This window comes from Lemur catta, chromosome 11 (genome assembly GCF_020740605.2).
Source record: "Lemur catta isolate mLemCat1 chromosome 11, mLemCat1.pri, whole genome shotgun sequence".
NCBI lineage: Eukaryota > Metazoa > Chordata > Mammalia > Primates > Lemuridae > Lemur > Lemur catta.
This window is the reverse complement of record NC_059138.1, coordinates 70886244-70907664: the sequence shown is the minus strand read 5'-3', so window position 1 is coordinate 70907664 and position 21421 is coordinate 70886244. Positions and strand designations below refer to the sequence as shown.

Below are 21421 nucleotides of genomic sequence, written 5' to 3'. Positions count from 1 at the left end.
CTAATCCTGATTTGACTAAATGAAAAATATTAGTAAAGGGGCTCCGGTATGCCCCTGGAGCTAAGTCTGTAGGAAGAGCTGGTAGGATTGGGTTTAAAAAAAAAAAAAAAAAAAAGGACCTCCTGGGAGAAAAGAGTTGGGGATGGTGATCGGGCCTGATTGTATCTCAAATGGGATTTTCCCCTGAGAATAGTAACCCAGTTATCCCGGCCAGCACATGCTCAAATTCAAAGTATGGGAATAATGAATAATTAAAAAGTAATCAAAATATGTATCACTGTCTCATATCTGCACGTCCTCTACCTTCTATGCGTCTTTCTTCATCTGGCCATTGTTGCCCATCCTTCAAACCTCCACTTAAGCATCAGCTGGCTGCCCCAGGAAGTCTGGCCTGCCTCTGCACTCTACCCATCCTAGCATGGGTACCCTCAACTGCTCCTGTAAAACCACATGCCCACTTCTTGTTAGGGAAGGGGGAGATATCTCTGCCCCTGCAATAGGGAATACTAATTTTGAACATATTGAATTTGACGGGTTTGTAGGATGTCCAGGTTTTAGCCTTGGCACACGGAGGCTCTGGCCCCTTCTTCTCTTCTCTTTTCCTGTCCTCCTCTGCATGGGAGGAGAGCCACCATTCTGGATTTATCTCTCAATGGTTCATATATATTATTCCTATTTGCTCTACTTCATATAAGCAAGAGTTGTACAGTCATTCATTGACGGGGATACATTCTGAGAAATGTATCATTGGGCAATTTTGTTGCTGTGTGAACGTCACAGAGTGTACAAGACTTTCTGGGCTACAAACCTGTACAGCATGTTACTGTACTGAATACTGTAGGCAACTGTAACACAATGGTGTTTTCCTATCTAAACATAGAAAAGGTACAGTATGAATGTGGTTTTATAATCTTATGGGACCACTGTTGTATGTGTGGTCCGTGGTTGACTGAAACATTGTTAAGTGGTACATGACTATATATGTGGTGATGAATATTCAGCATATGTAATAGCATATGTATGCTGCCAAATGGATCTCTGAGTCAACTTTCTTTGCATATTATAACTTTAACAAAGTTCCTAAATATACTAGATTAATAAAGAACTTTGATGTTGTATGATAATAAATTGTGACTTGTTCAACCTTTTAAGATTTTAAAAAGACTTCACGTATCAGTTTTTAGTTGAAAAAATCAAAGAAAAAAATAAGAATTTTAGGGAAATCACAGAACAATTTTGTCTTAGTTTCATTAAAGGAAATTATATTTGTAGCAACACTGACTTCATCAGCTCAAAAAAGGTTAGAATTCCTTATATACAGATAATATTGTATATACTATAAGATTCTCTAAGTCATGATGTATATTGTTATTCATGGATTTTTTTTGTAAGCAGCTTTAAGATGTCACATAAAAATATTTGTGCATACTTTTTATAGTGTGATATAAAGTACTAGTGTGGGATGCGACTCATTTTCCTTGGTTTAGAGGTTACAGATAAGAATCTATTATAATAACATTAATTTTAAACTAAGCTCATGCAAATAGATACTTGAAGAAGGGGGAAGTTTAACAACTTTAGCTAGGTTAATTAACATGTCCCATGTTGGAAAGGTAATCAGCCTACGAGTAGTGACCTGAATAGATGTATGTACCTCAGCTGTCTGACATGGTAGCCACTAGAGACATGTGGCTATTAAAGTAAAATTCATTAAAATTAAATAAAATATAAAACTCAGCTCCTTATTTTGCACTAGCCACATTCAAAGGCTCAAAAGCCACATGCGGTTAGTGGCTCCCATACGAAACAGAGGGATAAAAGACATTTCACAGAAATTTCCATTAAATAGTGATCCCTTCTGCTGACAGAATAGGTTAGCAAGGTTAACTAGAGTTCCATGTGAATGGAGTGGAAGTTCAGAAAATTTTCCCAAATTAGCATTCCCTTGGTCAACGTCTCCAAATGGTTCTATTAAGTTACACACACACATACACACACACACACACACACACACACAGAGATAAGTCTTGATTATCATAAATAATCATGTCTTTATATCTTTCATACCCATTGCTTTAATATCCGTGGAACAAACCCTGAATCTGCCACTTGAGGGAGATTGTAATTTAATGAATAACTGAAAACAATTCTCACTATTTCAATAGCAGATTTTTCATTGAAGAGGATACACTTTTGAATGCATGATACTTTATTTAAACGCACATATATACAATGATGACAAAGGAAAACATTACAGAATTCGGCACAATGGCTGCATGCATTAGCAGGATGGGCAGACTCTCGCTTTACAGGATGAAATATGGGTTGAAAATAGGAAGAGACCAGAATGCAAGTTTCATTTCCCATCACCACATAGAAGGGTCTTCGAGCCTGCAAAACATAAGAAGAAAAGCATGTAATATAATAGAAGCTTCCTGACTGTCTGGGATGCTTGCAAGAGTGAGACATTTCAGTTCTGAACAGAAAGATGACCAGAAAGTGTTGAAAAGCCTCCTGTGGGCAATCTAAATATGAGATCATGTGGAATATCAGAACGTGAGACAGTGACATAAAGTGCAAAGACCCAGCTGAGTAGCTTTCACTGCTGTCAACGGGAATCTCTGGAAAATCTCAGAGGGAGGATTTTAAAGGCTCTATATATATCAAAGGAGCTGAAGAACTCTGCAATCTCTCTGAAGATCAAATTTACAGAAAGCACATGACACTGTAACAAGAAAGTTATTGTTACTAAACTCTAAATATGCTTCTTTTGTTTTCCTGCAAGGCTTTTTACATAGTAAGATGCTATTTATTAGGCTATGACGAACCATTTTTAATAAAATAGCACTCACAGGCAACTTCAAGGCTGTCAAGTTTTGTCTCCGAACTGCACATGATGGAGTCTGTCAATCAAGGTGCAATTAACTTTATTTCATGCACCAACTGTGTGACTTCGGCACAAAACAAAGGCCAGCAGCAAGGTTCTACGTAGATCTGGATTGTCATGTTTCTAACACTAAATAGACAGAACCTACCTTAAACTTTTTACTGTGGCAAACATTATATGGATGTCAATGAAACATAAAAAAGCATCAATGCTTAGTATTACAGACAGTCCTTATGAATATTCTGCTTCCTTTGTATTAGCTATTTAAGTCTGGACTGGTACTTCCAGGGACAACTGGAGTTTTATTCTAGTTCAAATCATTGTTTCCTTCAGAGAAAAATCTGACAGCTCTATGCTTATATGCTTCGCTCTGGCTCCCCATTTCACAAGAGAACTGAGGAAGGGTGGGAGGAAAGTGCGTGGGCCAGCAAGTCACTCCACTGATTCTCTAGGGAGAACCTCCATGAAAAGTCACATGCAGGTCACACTCCCTGAGCAAGCGTTCTAGTGCCCTCTTCTGGGAAAACCTGGTTCTTGACATTATAGAGCTCTGGGTTTAAGACAGCCAAGCTACCACATGGGTGGACCATGTGCACTGTGATCTCACTGTGGATAGAGGCAGGAAGCAGGATGGAAGAGTCAGGGGATTGTGAAAACAGAGAAAAACTATGCTTCTCTTCAGCAGCACTCCTTGTCCGGGAGACGCCAGAGAATCCTAGTCCAACGTTTAACACTCAAGTATTGGGGGGCACCTCTTCCCAAGGCAGACTCACACTCCAAGAAAGTCCCGAGGCTACAGGTAAGCTTCTAAGAATAATGTCATTCAACATTCATTCATTGAATGTAATAAATTACTATGTGATATCAGTTGAACTAAAATATATCAAAAAGTATTCAGGTGTAACTGATGTACCTACAGCTTCATGTAAAACCAAGAAGGTTGGAGTAAAAACCATGAGGGACATTTCCTATGACATCTGGACACCCCACATGGTATATAAAAACTAAAGATTATCCCAGCCAAAGATGGACAGTTGGTCATCTCAGTTTAGAGTTGGGGACTCATTCTATGCTCCTCTAATTCTAACAATGTTAGAAATTCTATATAGAGTAATTTCTGAGTTAAGTCATTTATATATTTAAAATTTTCAAAGGAGCCCCAAATAATCTGGGCTAGAAAATACTATTCCACAGAAGCCTAGAGATTTGCCAGTGAGTCCTTGAAAAGAAAGTTCTTCCCTGCCTGGTTCTCCAGCCCCATTTTTGGCCAAATCTTCACAGTCTAGAAGCCCCCGTCCCAAAGCCTCCCACCAGGGAGCTTTCTCTGACTTCTCTCCCCAGACACGTCATGCTCTGCAACAATGTCCCCATCACAAGCCTTGTCATACCTAGTTCTGGGAGCATTTTCCGTGCTTTCTCTCATCAAGAGGTCTGAAATCAGTGTCTCAGGGCTAGATCGTTTTCCATATCTGGGGGGAAAAAAAGTCTTTTAAAGCAAGTTCAGAATAGGCATAGAAACCTTTAAGATAAAAGGTTTCTGTTTGGGATATTAAACCTAAAGGCTATTTTCAGTTGTTCATCTGCTAACAAACAATCTAGGTGTACAAAACATATATTACCAGAAACATCATCATAAGTATGATTTCAAATTGTATATATGTTTAAACTCTACTCCAATACTTACTAAATAACTTAGCAAATTATTCAAACCCAACCAAAATTCCTAGCCAAATGTTTGCCTTTTTATGCTACTACAAATAATACATATACAGATATACTTTTATAACTAGGTGATGGGAAATTTAAAAATGTTGAAGTAGCACTTAAAATATTTCCATAATTAGTTAATTGACTATAGTGCTGATGATACATAGCAGTTTAAATCTTAATAAGGAGACCAGATGATATTTCAGAAACAACCCTCGGGAAAAAAATCAGCAGACTACCGTTCAAAACCCACCTGTGTCTTTGAATCTCAGTTTTCTTGTTGGTAAAAATAAAATCATAACCCCTGCTTAAATCAGAGGCTTTGTGAAAATCCAATGTGAAATGTGAGTCACAATGCTTTGAAAGTTGCAAAGTGATATACAAATGCAAATTATTGCTGTTAAAATGTATCCATTCTTACAGCTACCAACAGATCCCTGGGTCTTATATTTTCCGTATTTATATGAGGTACCAAAAGCTAACAGTCTTCCCTGATGCTGTGATTTTAGCCTCCCTGGAAGTATAAAGGAATCCTACTGGTCAATGGAAATGTTTATTTTTCTCCTATAGCAGGATATGGATGTAAGGCTATGTTTACCTGCTAGGGTAATATATGCTACCTGCTCCCAGACATTCCAAAAAAGTCAGGCAAGTCTACACCAAATTGTTTTTTAAAAAGCCATTTTTCCCTTTCTCAGAAAAGATGTTGGACACCAGCAGCCACTTTGTTTACAAATAAAAATTAGCCTGGCATAGATTGATTAATAGGTACAACAGAGCAGGCAGAGGGTATATTCTAACTGCCTATCAAGCACAATTCAATCGAAATGTTTGGGAAAGATTTTCCTATTACTGTTTCTTTGCTGAGACTCAAGGGGAACAAAAACAAAGCAACTCCCTGCCCTATTCCCATCATTTGTAGGATTTCCTTAAAGATTTTCTGGAATTGGGATATTAGACTCTAGGCTGCTGCTTTTACTTATTTATTCTGCCCATCAGCTGATTTTACTACTCTTAAAACTCGTGGGCAACCTTATTTATCATCATCATGCTCCAGTGAGTAAAAGAACTGGCAACTATTCTCTCCAATTTACCAGTAAAGAACCTAAATCTGCAACATCAGGACTTGCACAGTCATGAACTACTGTACATCCAGGACAACACTGTTCACTCTTCTTCCTTCTTTAATTAATTCTGGATTACCCTTCTTCTCTATAGTGCTTTAACTTGCAAAGATTGAATCTCTAGGGCAAAGAGTCTCAAACCTGGCTGCATATTAGAATCACCTGGGGAGCTTTAACCACCACAGAAAGCCCAGGCCCCACCCCAGAGGGTCTGATTTAATTGGTCAGGGGGGAAGCCCAGCATCAGTGGATTTTAAAAGCTCCCCAGGGGATTCTAATGTGCAACCAGGATGGAGAAGAACCAATCTAAGGCTGAGTTTCTCAACCTTGGCACTACTGACATTTGGGCTGGATGTTTTTTGTGGCGGGGGCATTGTAGAATATTTAGCAGCCTCCCTGGCCTCTACCACTAGATGCCCACCTCCCATTGTGAAAACCAAAAATGTCTCCAGACATTGCCAAATGTCCTGGGGAGAAGAAAATCACCTCCCATTGAGAACTACTGATCTAGGGGGCAAAATATAGTAGACCCACACACTGTAGAATAAACGATGCAGCTTTCAGAAGTAATGAACCAGTGGTATATACAGCAACAATAATATAGCTTAAAAACATGAAGTGAGTGGGGAAAAAGGAAGAGAATGATATCAGATTACCATTTATGCTAAAATTAAAACATTCACAAATGACACTGTAATTTTGAAAAAGATACATGTGCGTATGAATGGGTGTTTGTAGTGGGAAGGCAATGAGTGAAAAACGGAGATGATGGGTGCGTATTACAAGCCTCTGATGGTTTCTAAGAAGGAACTTTTATGAAGATGAGACATCTTCATCCTCAGGGACCAGCTCATTTCCATATAAGCTGAATCTCTTGCCGTGAAACTCAAGGCTTTCTCCCTTATTTTTTCTCATCAGAGATGTTGGAGATAACACCAACAGTTGACTGTTGACTGTGGTGACAACACCCAAGGAAAACCAACAGGAGGGCTCCAATTCCATAACCCCTAAAAAAAGCTTTCATGAAATGTCTTTAGTTTCATGAACTGTAAAATGGAGATAATTATACTCACTTCAAAGCTTTGAGGTAAAGACTGAATGAGATAATACCTATGAAAGCATTTTGAAATGCCAAAGCTTTATATCACGGTAAAGCTTTATAGCAATCATCTTTGCAAAAATGAGTTCTACTGTATATTATGTTATAACTAATAACAGAAGCTTTTCTAGAAAAAACAGTTAATATTTTTTTGTTTATACGAGCTCTACTATCTGTATGATCACATAGCAAGAATTTGAAGCAATTAACTTTCTGGGAAGTTTACTAGGTTATAAAATATGATTGCTTTTTACTAATTAAAATGATCAGATTTTAAAGAAGCACAAACCAATACTATTTAATTCTGGTGGGGCTGAAACTGCAAAAATAAAACAAAACAAAAACTATACAGAAGAAAAGAATATAGCTCCATTTGTCTTTTCCTACATACTGTCATTTAATTCGCCCTGGGCAGGTTGCGAAGTCCGGCAAAGTCCGGAGCAACCCTGCTGTTTCCTTGTTGGTTTTCTGTGATGGTTATTCAGGTTTTCCTAGACACCCTGCTCGCCCTTCTCCTTATAGCATTTCCCGGGTGCACTCCTGCCCCTTTCACCTGGCACTTTCCCAGAGAGGTTTCTAGACAGGCCTCCAACTGCTCTAACAACGACAACAAAAACAAAAACCAACCAAACAGAAAACCACGGAGGGGGACGGTGAGTGGCCAGCCTCCTAGCCTGGTGCACCTGGATCAAAGGCTCACATCTTTGTGACTGTAGTGGCAGAGGGAAAGCACCCAGTTTGTGCAGATTGTGCCCTGCACATTTACCTAGAGCTATGTGCCTGATACTGTCCTGCCCCGGGATAGAGAGAAGAAAAAGAACCGATCCCTGTCCCGGGTCCTCCAGGTGTGCAGGGGGACGCTATGGCGTCGGTCCTGCGGTGCCCACCCACCTCTGCCTGGTGATGAGGTTGATATAGTGTCGCAGCGCAGAGTAGTATCTGGCCATGTCTTCCGCAGGCGCATCTTCGCCCGGGTTGTCCGGCTTGGAGGGGTACGCCTCGGCCAGCGCACCCAGGCACACCAGCAGGGACAGGGCGAGGGTCAGTCCGGACAGCCCCAGTCGCTTGCTACCTAGCATCTGAGGGCACAGAAGGCGCAATGAAGGGGGCTTGAGGATTCAGAGGACTCACACCCAGCTCCTCCCTCGGGTACCTCCCGCGCCCCTCCCCTTGCTACTACCCTTGCCCACCGGTGCTTTCTCGTCCCAGTCCCGCAGAGAGAGCCCGAGCGTGGCTAGCTCCACCTTGCAGGCCCAGGGCACCATCTGCCCTGGCCGGGCCCCTCTGCCCCACCCGAAAACTTCGCGCAACTTCTTTCCAAGTCGCGGGGACCCAGAGTCGCGCGGCAAGAGGCGCAGGGTGGGTTTAGACACTTTAAAAACACATTTAGAAGTTCCTCCTGAGGGGTTAAAGACACGATCGCTTTCCTCCCCTCTTGCCCAAACCCTTGTCGAAGAAGTAAACTTTATTCTCTGTTACTTTGGTCAGCCTGGCTCCAGGGGCTCAACAGTGACAACAGAGGTTCCCTCGGGGTGGGAAGGGGGGAAAGACAATCGCACCCCGGGCCAGCCACTCTCAGTTTGAATCCCAAGGATCCAGAGAGGAGGCAGAGCGCGGGAGACTCACTCGGAGACGCTGCCTGGAAAACCTTCCTCCCGCGCACCGCTCTCTGGGTCGCCCGACCGCCACCCGCAGGGAAACCGCCAGGTGCTTTGGGATAGGGGTCCCTCGTTCTCCCGCCATATCGGCCAAAAGAATCCAAAGGGACCTCCCAGCTGCGAAGGCCGGGAAGAGGGGCGGATGAGCAATCGGAGTGGAGCAGAAGGAGCAAATGGAATTTAGCCGCCAACCGGGGCTGGAGCGCGTCGGGGCGCGGAGTGCGCAGCATCAGGTGAGACCCTCCCAGGGCCCCAGGGCTCCGCGGAGGGGGAGACTGTGCCCCGGGCAAGTTCACAGGCCACCCTCCTTCACTCCCTCCCCGAGCCAAATGGGTCTCGGCACTCACGGTGGCGGGCGGGCGGGCGGGCGCGGCCAGGCGGCGAGTGCTCTGCTGTCGGGCGCGCCTCTCCGAAGGCTGAGAGCCGGCGGATGGGGTGCAGAGAGCGGGTCGCACCTGGGCTTTTATGGAGCTCTCTCTCCGCCGCAGGAGGGGCCTCGGGCAGTCACGCTTGGGTGACTCCCACCCGCCACTTCCCGCCCCCGAGTGGCAGGGGGAGGGGGCTGGAGCCGCGGTCGCATGAGTGTTTACTTGAAGAGTCACCCACACCCCCACTCTCCCGCCCCAGGCCCTGCTGGCGAAGGGGGACCTGGATCGTGCGAGCGAGGCTGCGCGCTCCGAGGATGCTGAACAAGACCACCAAAGCCCAAGTGCCAGCCCTCCGGCCGTGCGCAGATCCGGCTTTCCTTCACGCCCCGTCTAGTCTTGCCAGAGATAGGCACATCTCAGACCATCTTTGTACCCTGGTACCGAGACTACCAACCCACTGGGCGCCGGAGTAGGGGGTACCAGAATCCTCTGTTTGGTGGAGCATCTCCGGGACCCGCGCGGCACTCGCGCCGGGTACAACTGCGCGCTTTCGGATGGACGCAAATGGGCTCGCAGACTTTTCCTGCACTTAAAGCAAATCGGAGGCGGCTGCCCGAAGTCCCGAGGTAGAGGCTCCCAAAGCCGCTCCCGGAGGAGCTGAGAACCGGCTTTCCTGACTTCGGCCCCTTTCCCCAGCTGGTTTTTCTAGGAGGTAATCCCTGCTCAAGTACTCGCCCAAACGCAGCGAGCCGGGCTTTGTCGCGACCTGAGAGCGTGTCGACTCAAAATTCCCCAGAGGCAGAACACGGTAAACCCATTTCCCCGGTTTGCTGGAAAAGAGCCACGTTTCCAGGTTCTAGAGACCCCGTAAAACGCAATAAAACAAAAATTTGGTCCAAAGAGGCTGTAGTTAAATGAGCAGCAATTTCTCCCTTATCTGCCAGCCCTGGTACAGTCCCAATTAACGTTAATTGAGAATGTGGGTTTTCATTAAAATGAAACAGGTAAAAAATGGTCAACATTCATTTGTGCATTGAGGTAAACCTGTTGAGTGAATATGAAAGATACAGAAACTATTCTTACAGGATCAGGATTTTATGCAGTGGACCGAAATCTTAAAAGTTCCCCGAATGGATGCTCCCTGAAGTCTGAATCTTTCTAAATAAAATGACATGTTGGGAAAGTAAAGCGTTAAGTTGAACGTTATATTAATGCTACAATGACAAGTAATTCTGTTAAACTGACACTTTGGTTTTGTGCTGTTCCAACAATGTTGAATTAAATATCAAATACTCAGTCCTATGTGTGCATGTGTGTATGTATGTGCGTGCTTGTGTGATCAAATTATAATCTTGGAGATCAACATCCCTTTCACTTGGTGACTGCTTTTCTTTATATATTGCACAAACACATGCCAGGGACACAAATATCAGGGTTCTCAGAGTTGCTCAGGGGTGCTTACATAAAGGAACTTTAGTAAAAGTGAAAAACATCTTCTAACTCAGAGCCCTTTCTTGATAAAGGAAAAGGCACGGTCCACTTTTTATAAAATAATCTTACTTTTAGAGTATATCACAGGTTCCTATCAACTAAAACCTGGATTCAGAAGGAATCATCAAATTTGGAAGAAATTATGTCTAAGGAGGTATACCACTCTTGAGTGGAGAGCACTGTGGAGAATTGATTCATTTAGCTTGAGGTAGTGTCATTGGTTCCCAAGAATAAGAACCTATCCTTAGGGTTCAGCATTTGGAGAATGAAAAGCAGGGAGTGATGAGCTCTATGTGTATAATATCTTTACACTCTGTCTCCTCTCTCTCCAGTCCCAGCTACATGCCCTGGCCTTAGGCTCTGAATGTTCTGTCTCTCTCAGGACTTTGTTCCATCAATTGCCTCCTGTCTTTCCTGGAGTTGCCCATACCCTGCCTTGGCTTGTAAATTTGCTTGGATTCATTCCATGAAACAAACAAAACCAAACCAAAATCCCTCCCAAAAACAAACAAAACCAACTGTCACTCAACCCAGCATTTCCTCCAAGCTGCTGAGCCATTTCTCCCCTTTGTTTCAAAGTCAAGTTTACTTATTCATGTGCTTATTTGTTTTTAACACTTTATCGAGACACCATGGAAATATACAAAGCTACAAATGTTTAAAATATTCAATTTAATATATTCCTACATATATGTGTGCCCATGAAACCATCACCACAACCAAGATAATGAACATACATATCACCTCCCCAAATTTCCTCATGTACATTTGTAATTCTTCCCCCTGCCTCTCCCTACCCCCTGCTCCACTGATCTGCTTTCTGTCTCTGTAGGTTTGTTTGCATTTTCTAGAACTTCATATAAATGTAATTCCACAGCATGTACTCTTTGTCTGCCTTCTTTGACTCAGCATCATTATTTTTTGATCTACTCATTTTGTTGCAAGTACCAATAGTGTATTCCCTTTTATTGCTGGACAGTATTGCATTATATGATATACTTCAAAATTTTTAATCTATTCAACTGCTCATATATTTTGGGTTGTTTCAGCAACCCAAAATCCATGAATAAAGCTGCAATGACATTCATTTATGAGTCTTTGCATGGGCATAAGCCTTCATTTCTCCTGGGAAAATATTTAAAAGCAGAATGGCTGAGTCCAATGGTGAGTGTATATTGTCCCATAATTCACTGAGGGTCTGTTTTGGTTTCTGTTTTGCTCCTTGTTTTCCCCTGTGTGTTTTATTTAGAAAAGATTCTACTGCTATGTTTCAGAGTTCACTTATCTTTTCTTCTGCAATATCTCTTCACTGTCGATCCTATCCAGTGTATTTTGCACCATATAGTATGTAGCTTTCACCTCTAGAATTTTAGTGTGTATCTTTGTTATATCTTCCTTATCTCAACATGCCCAATCTTGTCCCTCAATTCTTGAATATACATTAATAATAACTTTTGTACTACTAACATTTATGTCATTTTTGTGTCACTTTGGGTTAACTTTTCTTTAAATTATGGCTTGTATTTTCCTTCTTCTTTGTATACCCAGTAATTTTTGATACAATGTCAGACATTGTAAATTTTACCTTGTCATTTGTTGACTATTTTTATATTCCTATAATCATTTTTGAGTTCTGTTCATACACAGTTAAAAGCTTGGAAATAATTTTATCCATTCAGGTCTTGCATTTCAGTTTTGTTAGGTAGGGCCAGAGCTGGCTTTAGTGCAGGTTTAGTTTTTTCACACTTGTGGCAAAATCCTTTTTGTTATTTTTAACTGATAACTTGATGCCTCCCTAAGCTGAACAGCTGAAATGCTGTGTAGGGCAACACGCACCTCAGGTGACAGCACTGACTACCCTGTAGGCTTGTTCAGGAATCTTGTCTTCATTTCTGACAGGTTGGGTTTAGAGAAAGCTCAGTCTCTGGCACGAGGATGTATTCTTTCCATTTTAAAGACTGCTGTGGATATTGTGGGTTGGATGTCCCTCAAGACCCACTGCAGGACACTTCCAGGCTCCTAGGACACCAGAGACTGGAAAATGGCCATCGGTTTCTCAACCTCACTTGCCACTAGGATTCAGATGTGATTTAGATCAGATCCTGTTGCTTGAGACTTTGACTTAAAATTGAGTTCCAACACTCATGAGATGTTCCAGTTTCTCCATGTATAGGATTAAGCATAAAAAATGTTTTCAACAACTGTGAGTTTTGAAAGGATTAAGTTATGTGGAGAGAGAAAAAGAGTGTGGGCATCCTATTCCTAGCCCAAACCAAGGCAAAGGCAACATGGTTTGGAGCAGATGGCACTGGTGGAAGATTCCAGATTCTGCAACTTCCTGACTGAGGCAAAGGCAGCTGTGCTCTGGGCAGCCTGGTTCTGTGGTGGGGTTTTAGGAGTTGTTTTTGGAAACTCAACCTAGGGCCTGCTTCTTTGTCACTCACTCCCAAAGACTATACCCTTTAATAAATCCCTTTCTTCTTGAAGTAACAAGAACAAATTCTGAGGTCTGAAACTAAGAACTCTAAACAGCAGCAGGACCATGGGAGAAAGACTGTTAAGTTAGAATTTTGCTACCACAGATTGGTTCTCTTGAGTCTCAGAAATGGGAAACACATGCCTCTAGGAGGTGTTTCCCCTCATTTGGCTACTTCTCAGGGTCCTTTTTAACTGAAGGAGTCAGAGTACCTTGTCTGACTGGGAAACACACAGCAGCCTGCCCATGGGAATATATTCTTTAACCTTCAATGCTGTAGAAAATACCGTCTGGTAAGATCATTGTCTCCAACAGGATTAAAACCAAAGAAACCAAAAGTTCTCAAGCATCACTCTAAGGCTGCTCCTATGCCTGCCTCAGCCTCCCTCCTTCCAGCAGGCCCCAGGCTGCCTCCAGGCTCCACTGTGCTAACATTCCTAGAGAAGTTTGGTTTGCTGGCATGTTTTTGCTTCAATATTCCTTTCCCTACACCCTCTGGTGGCCATTTTATTTTATTTTTTGGTGGAGAACTAGGATGGATGGCCTAAAACATAGTAGTAAAACTTCCTTGAATCATGTTGCCCTGGTTAATTAATGTCAATCAGTTATCCTATTAAGGCATATTCACAGGTCATATTCTGAGCCTTCAAAAAGCACTCTGCACAAAATCAGTATTTTGTCTACACAGTCTTTTATCTTCTTCAACTGGGCCTCTTTGCTGACTCATGTCAGCTTTGAGCTCAGATTAGCCTGTGAACTTTATCCTACAGAAATTTGGTTTGGCATATCTTTGCCATCTTTAATTTTGCTTTTGATTCACAGACTGAGACATAAGTCAGGGTTATGGTTGACACAAGTACCATAAAACCTAATGAACATGGACTTACACAAGTAAAAGATTTACTTATTTGCGTCATGTGAGAAGAAGTCTGGGCTTAAGCAGATCAGGGCTGCACAGCAGCTCAAGGTCACTGCTCAGCCATGGCCTGAGCCCTTTCCTGCTCTACTGCTCTGAGATGACTGATGTGCCCCCCGCATCAAGTTCAGATTCTGGGCAGGAACAATGAGGAAGCAGAAGAGGCAGAACCAGCCAACTTGAGCTTATGTTTCATTCATCAGTTCTCCCATTGTCTCTCCTAACTGCAAGGGAGTCTAGGAAAGTGAGTTTTAGCTTTCTAGCACCTATAGCAGAGGAAGGCCTGGAATGGGATGTGAATGGGTTTTGAATGGTCCAATTCACAGTGTCTACCTACTAGGTTTGGGCTTTTTTGCATCTTGTCCCATTCATTCCAGGTTTCATCTTTAAGATTCATCATTGAGAGACCACAGTTACCACTTCCCCTTCTGCTACCAAGATAAGGCAATGAAGGACAAGATGTAAACAGTCTGTGATTTGCTTAGAATTTTTTTTTAATGGTGGGAAAGCACAATGGTCAGATGTCAGAAAACCTACAATTTAGTCTTGGATTATTTATCCTAAACTGTCTTATCTGGGGCAAATCACTCCATCTCTCTGAGTCGTAGTTCTCATCTATAAAATGGAAGAGTTGGACTAGAATCTTCTGTCCTTCCCTCTTGCCTAGATCTCAAATGTCTATTATTAAAACAGCTCTCTCTCTCCGTTCTATGTGATGTGTTTCTTATCTCTTGATGAATAGCTCTCAGAATTTTTTCTTTGTCTTTGATTTTTGATAATTTGGTTATTATTAATATGCATCTCGGCAAACTCCACTTTTGGTTGAATTTGGTTGGAGACTTCTAAGTTTCCTATACCTGGATCTTGGCATCTATCCCTAAATTAGGGAAGTTTTTAGCTGTTATTTCTTTAAATATGCTCTCTGGCTCTTTTTCTCTTTTTTCTCCATCTACAACTCCTATTATGCAAAGGTTCAGTCTCTTGATTTGGTTCTTTTTTTTATTGTTTCTATTTCTTTGTCAAACTTCTTGCTTTGTTCATGTATTACTTTCCAAATTTTATTCAATTTTCTATTCATATATCTTATAGTTCACTGAAATTCTTTAAGAGTATTATTCTGAATTCTTTGTCAGTTATTTTATACATCTCCATTTCTTTAGGGTCCATTATTGGAACTTTATTAGTTTGTTTGGAGGTGTTATGATTCCCTGATTCTTCATAATCCGTATGTTCTTGCATTTTGCATTTGAGCAGACAGCTCCCTCTTTTGGCCTTTATACGTGCTCTTTGGAGGAATAGACATACGTTATTCAGTCTAGCCTATGATTCTTCAAGGGCCAGCTGGTGATGACCCCAGGTAGGTAGCACTTGTGGGTTCTGTAGGTGGCTGGGCCACTGCCTTTGCTCTGATGTCAGGTGGGGCTTCTGGCTGGGTACTGTAATAGCTGCTGATCAGGGTAGTCACAAGGGCAATTTTGCTATTTGGGATTTGCAGTTGGGCAGAGCTACTGGCTGGTCTTCAAGGTTAGGTGGAGTCACTGCGTGAGATGGGTAGGACCAGAGGCTATGCTCCTTAGAAATGCACAGGTGAGAATTGCCTCCCCATTGCAGTGGAGCCAATGAGGTGTGCTGAGGGGAGCTGCTGCTTGACTTCCCATGTCAAGCAGATCTAGCCCACATGGCTCTCTAACCTGGGCAAAGGTGGGCATCTCCCTACTTGGTAGGGGTTGTTGGTGTGGCTTCTGATGTTGAGCATGGAAACTAGCTATCTAGGGACTCAACAGAGGTTGAACTTCCCATCATGCTTCTGAAAGCAACCAGCTCAGCTTTTCAGGTGGGCTGTGAAGTTGGCTGGTATCTCTAATCAGGTGCAATAGCTGGCAGGATTACAGAGGTACCACCAAGATCTGCATGATGGTCGCTATCCTCTCTGCCTCCTTTCTTTGTTTCTACTTAACCCTGGGTGGTCTAGCTATGCCATTATCTGCAGTGTATCCTATGAGGTGAGACCAGAGTGAGCTTCCCAGAATATTAGGGAAGCTCTGTAAATGACTCTGGTTCTCTTTTTTCTTCCTGTAGAAAATGTGAACTCGAGGAAATTCTCTCAGACATTGTGCTGACTTAGGGGAGCAGGAAAGCAGCACAGTTGCAGTGAGACTGTTCTCCTTATCCTTCTAATTTGGTTTTCATTCAATTCTGTGGACCAGGAGGATGTCTCAGGCTTATTTCCAAGCACTGTGGTATTAAAAAAGATGTTCTGGTCTGTGGGTAGTTGCTAGTTGAACTTCCTGTCAGGGAGAAGTGGAGCCTGAGACTTTCCATTCCACTGTCTTGCTATTGTGACCCCTAAAAGTGTCTTAAATGAACTCATGGACACTCTTCCTCTTTTGGCCACTCTTGTAATATCTATGCCCCAAGGTGCATTCTTTGAGAACCAAAAGTTATCTCCTATAGTTTCTAAGTTATAAATTCCAATTTGTCCAGGAAAGTGCCACATACCCTGAGACTCTCCACCTTATTTTAGTGAAATAGGGAGCTTATTCCCCTTCCCACACTACACTGCAGCCACAGAATCTTTGGTTTCCTTGGCTCGAAGAGTCCATTTGGGGTTTGGAGATTAACAAAGGGGGAAAGTAGGATCAAATGAGGCAAAAGAAGATGGGGTGGGGTACTTCTCTTTTGAAAAGTCACTTTAGCTTCTTCCCATAGCCCCTTTATTCTTAAGAGATCCTGAGTTCAGCTTTGGAGAATCACAAGACAGACACTATGCTACTCCCTCTCCTATCCTCCTTTTGCCCAAACTCACTTTCTCTCTTTGTAAACCCCAAATGTTAAATTATCTCATTTAAATTGATTCTTGGTAAGCCTGCCCTTCTGATTTCTCAAACCCACTTAGACCTAGACTAGGAACCCTAATACACTGAATGTATTTCTCCTTTGCCCCGCCCCCAGACATAGTTCCATGTTTCTCCACCCTACTCTGTGCCTGGGAGGCTGAAATTTATGGCAAGCATGTCCTCTTGCTTCTGGTTGGGTTTAGCTGATAGAAGGTACTGTGGTGAGATACAGAGAGGGAGGAGAGAGAAGTCAGGGTCCTCCAGTTTATTCCCTGCCAGGTCACCATGAGCTTAGAGAGTCCTCTACTGAAGGCACAGCACCTGTTAGGTGGCTGTCTCTTAGATCTGTGAGTATTTTCTCTGGCTTCTGGTAATCCCTCCTTTCTCTTACCCCTTTGGTCTAGTGGGTAAGAGCTCTCAGTATTTCTTGCACTGGAGTGTTGCACCAGCCCTTCTTTCACTTACCCCTGCCCACATCTACGTAAACAGTTCCTTTATTGAGTGCTCTTCAAGTCCCCATTTGAGCGGCTGTGTGCTGCTGAGATACTTTGATTCACCTGACTGTATCATTTGGTCTCAAATTATAAACTCTCCATTTTGTCTCTGTTGTGTAGGAGGGAAACAAAACCATATTGTCCCACCAGTTCTGTGGTATTACTCTGTCCCCCTGCCAAGCTACTTCTAAGCATGCCCCATGGAACCACCATGCAGAGACTAACTCCTGACTGTGAAACTGAGTGACAACTATGCAGGGTTTTCTTTAACGTTGTTTCCCTCCCTATGTTGATCAACCACCATAGAAAAGACAGAGCAAGACCTCTAGCAACAGCTCAACTACTGAAACCATGAAGAGTAAATTAGAAAGGAGAAAAAAATGTAGACTATAATATCACCAAAGAAGGAGGCATTAAGTCAGGAAGGAGCCTTCTCAGTATTGTGGGGACAACTTTGCCGGAACCTAACACTATGGAGAAGAGATCTTTCCTGGTTGAACATTAGAATATGTGTGCCTGATCAATCCCAGCAAATGGTTATGCTGCTCAGATAATCTTATTTCTCATAACCACATTGCTTGAATCATTTACTTTCCAGAATCTAATTGCTAAAGTGATCACCTTCATCTTTATGCATTATTGACATCTCCACTGTAAAAAAGACATTGTGATTGGTGCTTCCACAGGAATAGGAAAATTTAGGGAAAACTTAGTGCCACCCAGATGAATTCTGGGTGAAAACAGTAATGTCTAAAGCACACTAGAAAGAGGGAGGCACAAAAAATAAACATTTTCTTAAAGTGGTAATCTTTGCGAAATACACATGATATGGCTAGCTGGTGGTATAATGCCTGTTGCAGATATTTCTCTGCCTTTTTGCAGACCCTCCAACTACACATCGAGTGGCATTGTGAGGAGTACAGAAAGGAATAATAACGATGGATTGAGGCCCACTGTGTACTAAGCATTGTCATCAAACTCTCATCCAATACTAATCATAGCACTATGAAGGAGATATTATTATCCCCACTTCACTGAAAAGGAAATGGAAACTCAGAGAAATTGTAGAAGTTGTCCAAATTCAAATCATAAGGAACAGGGCAAGAACTCTACCTGACAGCCTTAAGCTGAAGTGACTGATTGGATCTACTGGTTACAATTTGTGAAAATAGGACTGAGTATACATACCCATATATACGTATATGAAGTGCTGTGGTCAGTATAAAATATGTTTAAGTCAATACAAGGTCCAAGCGGGTAGTAAAGAAAATATATATATAAGACTATAGAGAGAAAAAGAGAGAGAGAGAGAGAAAGACCTTGTTTGTGAGGCCATCACAAGGATGAAAGATTTAAGCTCCACTTTGAATAGTAAGGAAGGTTTGGGACAGACAGGGCGAATGGTGTGGCTCAAGTTACAGAAATGGAAAAGTACCCATTTTGAGCAAGTAGCAATTTGGCTGGGGCAAGGGTTCATACAAGGAAGTAATGGGAAATTAAGCTGGAAAAGGAGACCAGCTGTGAGAGAAATAGCTATCAGGCCACAGTGAATAGGCTTTATACTGTTAGAAAGGAGATATGAAACGATTAAGTAATGTTTCAGAAAGATTGGCCAGGCAGTCACATGACAGAGCATGGGAACGGAAATTGAATGGATTTATGAAGCCCAGGAAGAGGATGCAAGTGCTTGGCCAGGAGTGGAGGGAGAGGGGCTTGGATTCAGGTGATGGCAGTGGGTACAGAAACAAGGTATGGATGAAGAGGCATTTAGAAGGAGAAATCAAGAAGATACAACTGATTCATAATAATATTAAAAAAACAATAATAATAGCTAACATTTATTCATTCATTCATTTCCACAAATATTCCTTAAGTGCCTGTTTGTACCAGGCACAGTTATGGGCTCTAGGTATACAGAAATGAATATAACAAGACTTCCCCCATGGAATTTCCATTCCAATGGAAGAGGCACACGATAAACACACATATAAAATATAACTTCAGGTAAGTAATTTGTGCAACAAGAATACATAAAACAGGATTAAGGGGCCAGGTGGCAAGGCATTGGGAGATTGGGTCAGAGCAGGTATCTCTGAGGATGAGATATTTGAGCAGAGATCTGAATGAAGGGTAGGAGTAGACCGTGTGAGTATCTCTGAGAAAAGTGTTCTAGGCAGGAAGTGCAAAGGCCCTGAGGCAACCACACTCTGCCTGTGATCAGAACAGCACAGCCAGTGTGGCCAATGCACAGTGAGTAAGGTGGAAAGTGAAAGTGAGGCTGAGGAGTCAGCAGGGGCTGAGTGGTAATGAGCCTTGGCCATGGTGAGAACTTGCATTCATTCTACACCAAGTGAGACAGAAACTGGAGGGCTTTGAAAAGGGGTGAGGCATGATCTGATTTACAATTTTAAAGGCTCATTCTGGCCACTTCGTGGAGTGCTGATAATGGTGGGAAGAAAGTAGAAGCAGGAAGACTGCTCAGAAGGTTATTACAATAATCCAGGTGAAAGCAACTGATGGCTTGGATTAGTGAAGGTCAAGGTGGTAACAAACACAGGATTACAGCTGTTCCTGGTGGTCTTTTGCTGAAGAGAATTGAAGGCATATACATAATTGAAGATTTTATATCATGATATATATATATGATGATATATATGAAGATAAATATACCCCTAATTCATATATATGATATATATGAAGATCTCTCTATGTATGCGTGTATATGTTCCAATCTACTGCAGTTATTATTATTATTTTCTTTGTTTTGATGCTTAAATTCTCCCAATTTTATCAGTGGAAGACCCTTTAAACTGGCTTATGTGACTCTGGCACAGCATCAATAGTCTCCGAAAGCATCCTTGGGTTTGGGCATCCAAAGATGTATCTGATATATTCCCTGCCCCAGACGTGGACAAAATTTAAAAGAGCCAATGACTTCAGATGTGGCAAGTCAAATACTTTCAGGCTTTCTGGTTGAAGTAGAATTTTGGTAATGTTTTGGGAAAATAATTTTAAGGTACTAATATTTAAAGTATTCATACTTATTGACTCAACAATTCCATTTTGGAGGAATCTAACAGAAAGAAAGAAAAGCAGGAAAATGGAAAATGTAGTAATATGTCCATTAAGCTGTTTATTGCAACATTAATCATGTTGTCAGAAGAGTGGAAACTGAATGCCACCCAAGGGAAATGGGAGACTAAGTTATGGTATATCCAGGGTGTGGAATACTATGTAACTCTTTCATAAAAGTGAGTTAGAACTACAGCTGGGAAATAGCCATGAAATATTGACAAACAAATATGTAACAGTGTGATCTATATAGCATGGTCTAATCTGGAGAACAAACTCACCCTATGCTTAAATATCTATTTGATCATAAAGGAAGAATTTTGACACATTGTTAACTCAAAGGAGTGGAAATGCATCCAAACCATCTTTGATTTGTTTTAATATGCAGCATAGAGATATAGATATAGATTCCTTTTTTATTTAAAATGATAAAACATAAGGAAAAATAACCCAACTAAAAATGGAATTTGATTTCAACAGTTTTTTGTTTATAGGTAATTCATGAGACAAAAAATAGACATTTTAGGCAGAGAGTTAGCCGGTGCTTATATATGAAAGTTTCTTAACAAGGGTCTGGGTTTCTCCCGGGAAAATGTCATCAAAGCCTCCACTGCAAAATATCCTGTCTGCCATATTGAGTCCTAGGTCTTATATTAAGAACAGTTGTGGAGGAATGCCTTGTACTTCTTTGCCCACTGTTAAAAAGAGAAAAGCACTCGACTCCTTAATCCATGGGAAGAGAAAGTTCACCTTGAAGCATCATAGACTGCCCTGTAACTAAAGTTTGCATTTGGCTGTTCACCACAAAATGTACATATATATGGAAATTTTATGGGATTGAGGACAAAACAACTCTGGGAAAAGTACCTGAAGTCATTATATTTTGGTAATTTAAAAATAAATTAAAAGAGCTTTTCAAAGATACGGGCACTAAAGCCAAATGGAAAATAAAGTTGAAATGAGAAAAAGGTTCATCCCTACCACCGCAGAAGGACTTTCTGTTGAAGTAATTTCCGTTTTCCGGGTGAGTGGGTTTGCATTCTGGCTACACTAATGCAATAGTTCTATGTATGAGTAATAGAGTTCCACTCAGCAATTCTAACTGTACCGATAAAGCCTTCTTGTGGATGAAATAGTATGTTTACCCTTATCAAAAATGCATTTCCATATGAGAGTAAATTGTGACAAACAAAAAAAAATTATGACCAATAATTCTATAAACAAACCATGGTTCTGCTCATGGCCATGAGAGCTTTCAGTAATCACATAGTACGTGATTTAAGTATAATTTT

General features: G+C 41.8%; 1 protein-coding gene across 1 annotated transcript; it reads right to left on the bottom strand.

The window, feature by feature from the left end:
- Positions 1 to 2191: 2191 nt before the first annotated feature.
- NPY (neuropeptide Y) lies at positions 2192 to 8933 on the bottom strand. Its single transcript, XM_045564348.1, has 4 exons — positions 8823 to 8933; positions 7709 to 7896; positions 4276 to 4356; positions 2192 to 2391 (listed from the first exon to the last, which is right to left on the bottom strand). The coding sequence occupies exons 2-4, from the start codon at positions 7894 to 7896 to the stop codon at positions 2367 to 2369; spliced, it is 294 nt and encodes a 97-aa protein (XP_045420304.1). The 5' UTR covers positions 8823 to 8933; the 3' UTR covers positions 2192 to 2366.
- Positions 8934 to 21421: the final 12488 nt, after the last annotated feature.

What these genes read in the sequence shown, in the direction of transcription:
- NPY (XM_045564348.1), bottom strand. Translation starts at nt 7,896, where the DNA reads ATGCTAGGTAGCAAGCGACTGGGGCTGTCCGGACTGACCCTCGCCCTG. An exon ending in AACCTCATCACCAGGCAGAG is followed by an intron (nt 4,357 to 7,708) that starts GTGGGTGGGCAC and finishes TTTTCCCCCCAG; the next exon opens with ATATGGAAAACGATCTAGCC. An exon ending in GAAAATGCTCCCAGAACTAG is followed by an intron (nt 2,392 to 4,275) that starts GTATGACAAGGC and finishes TATGTTTTGCAG; the next exon opens with GCTCGAAGACCCTTCTATGT.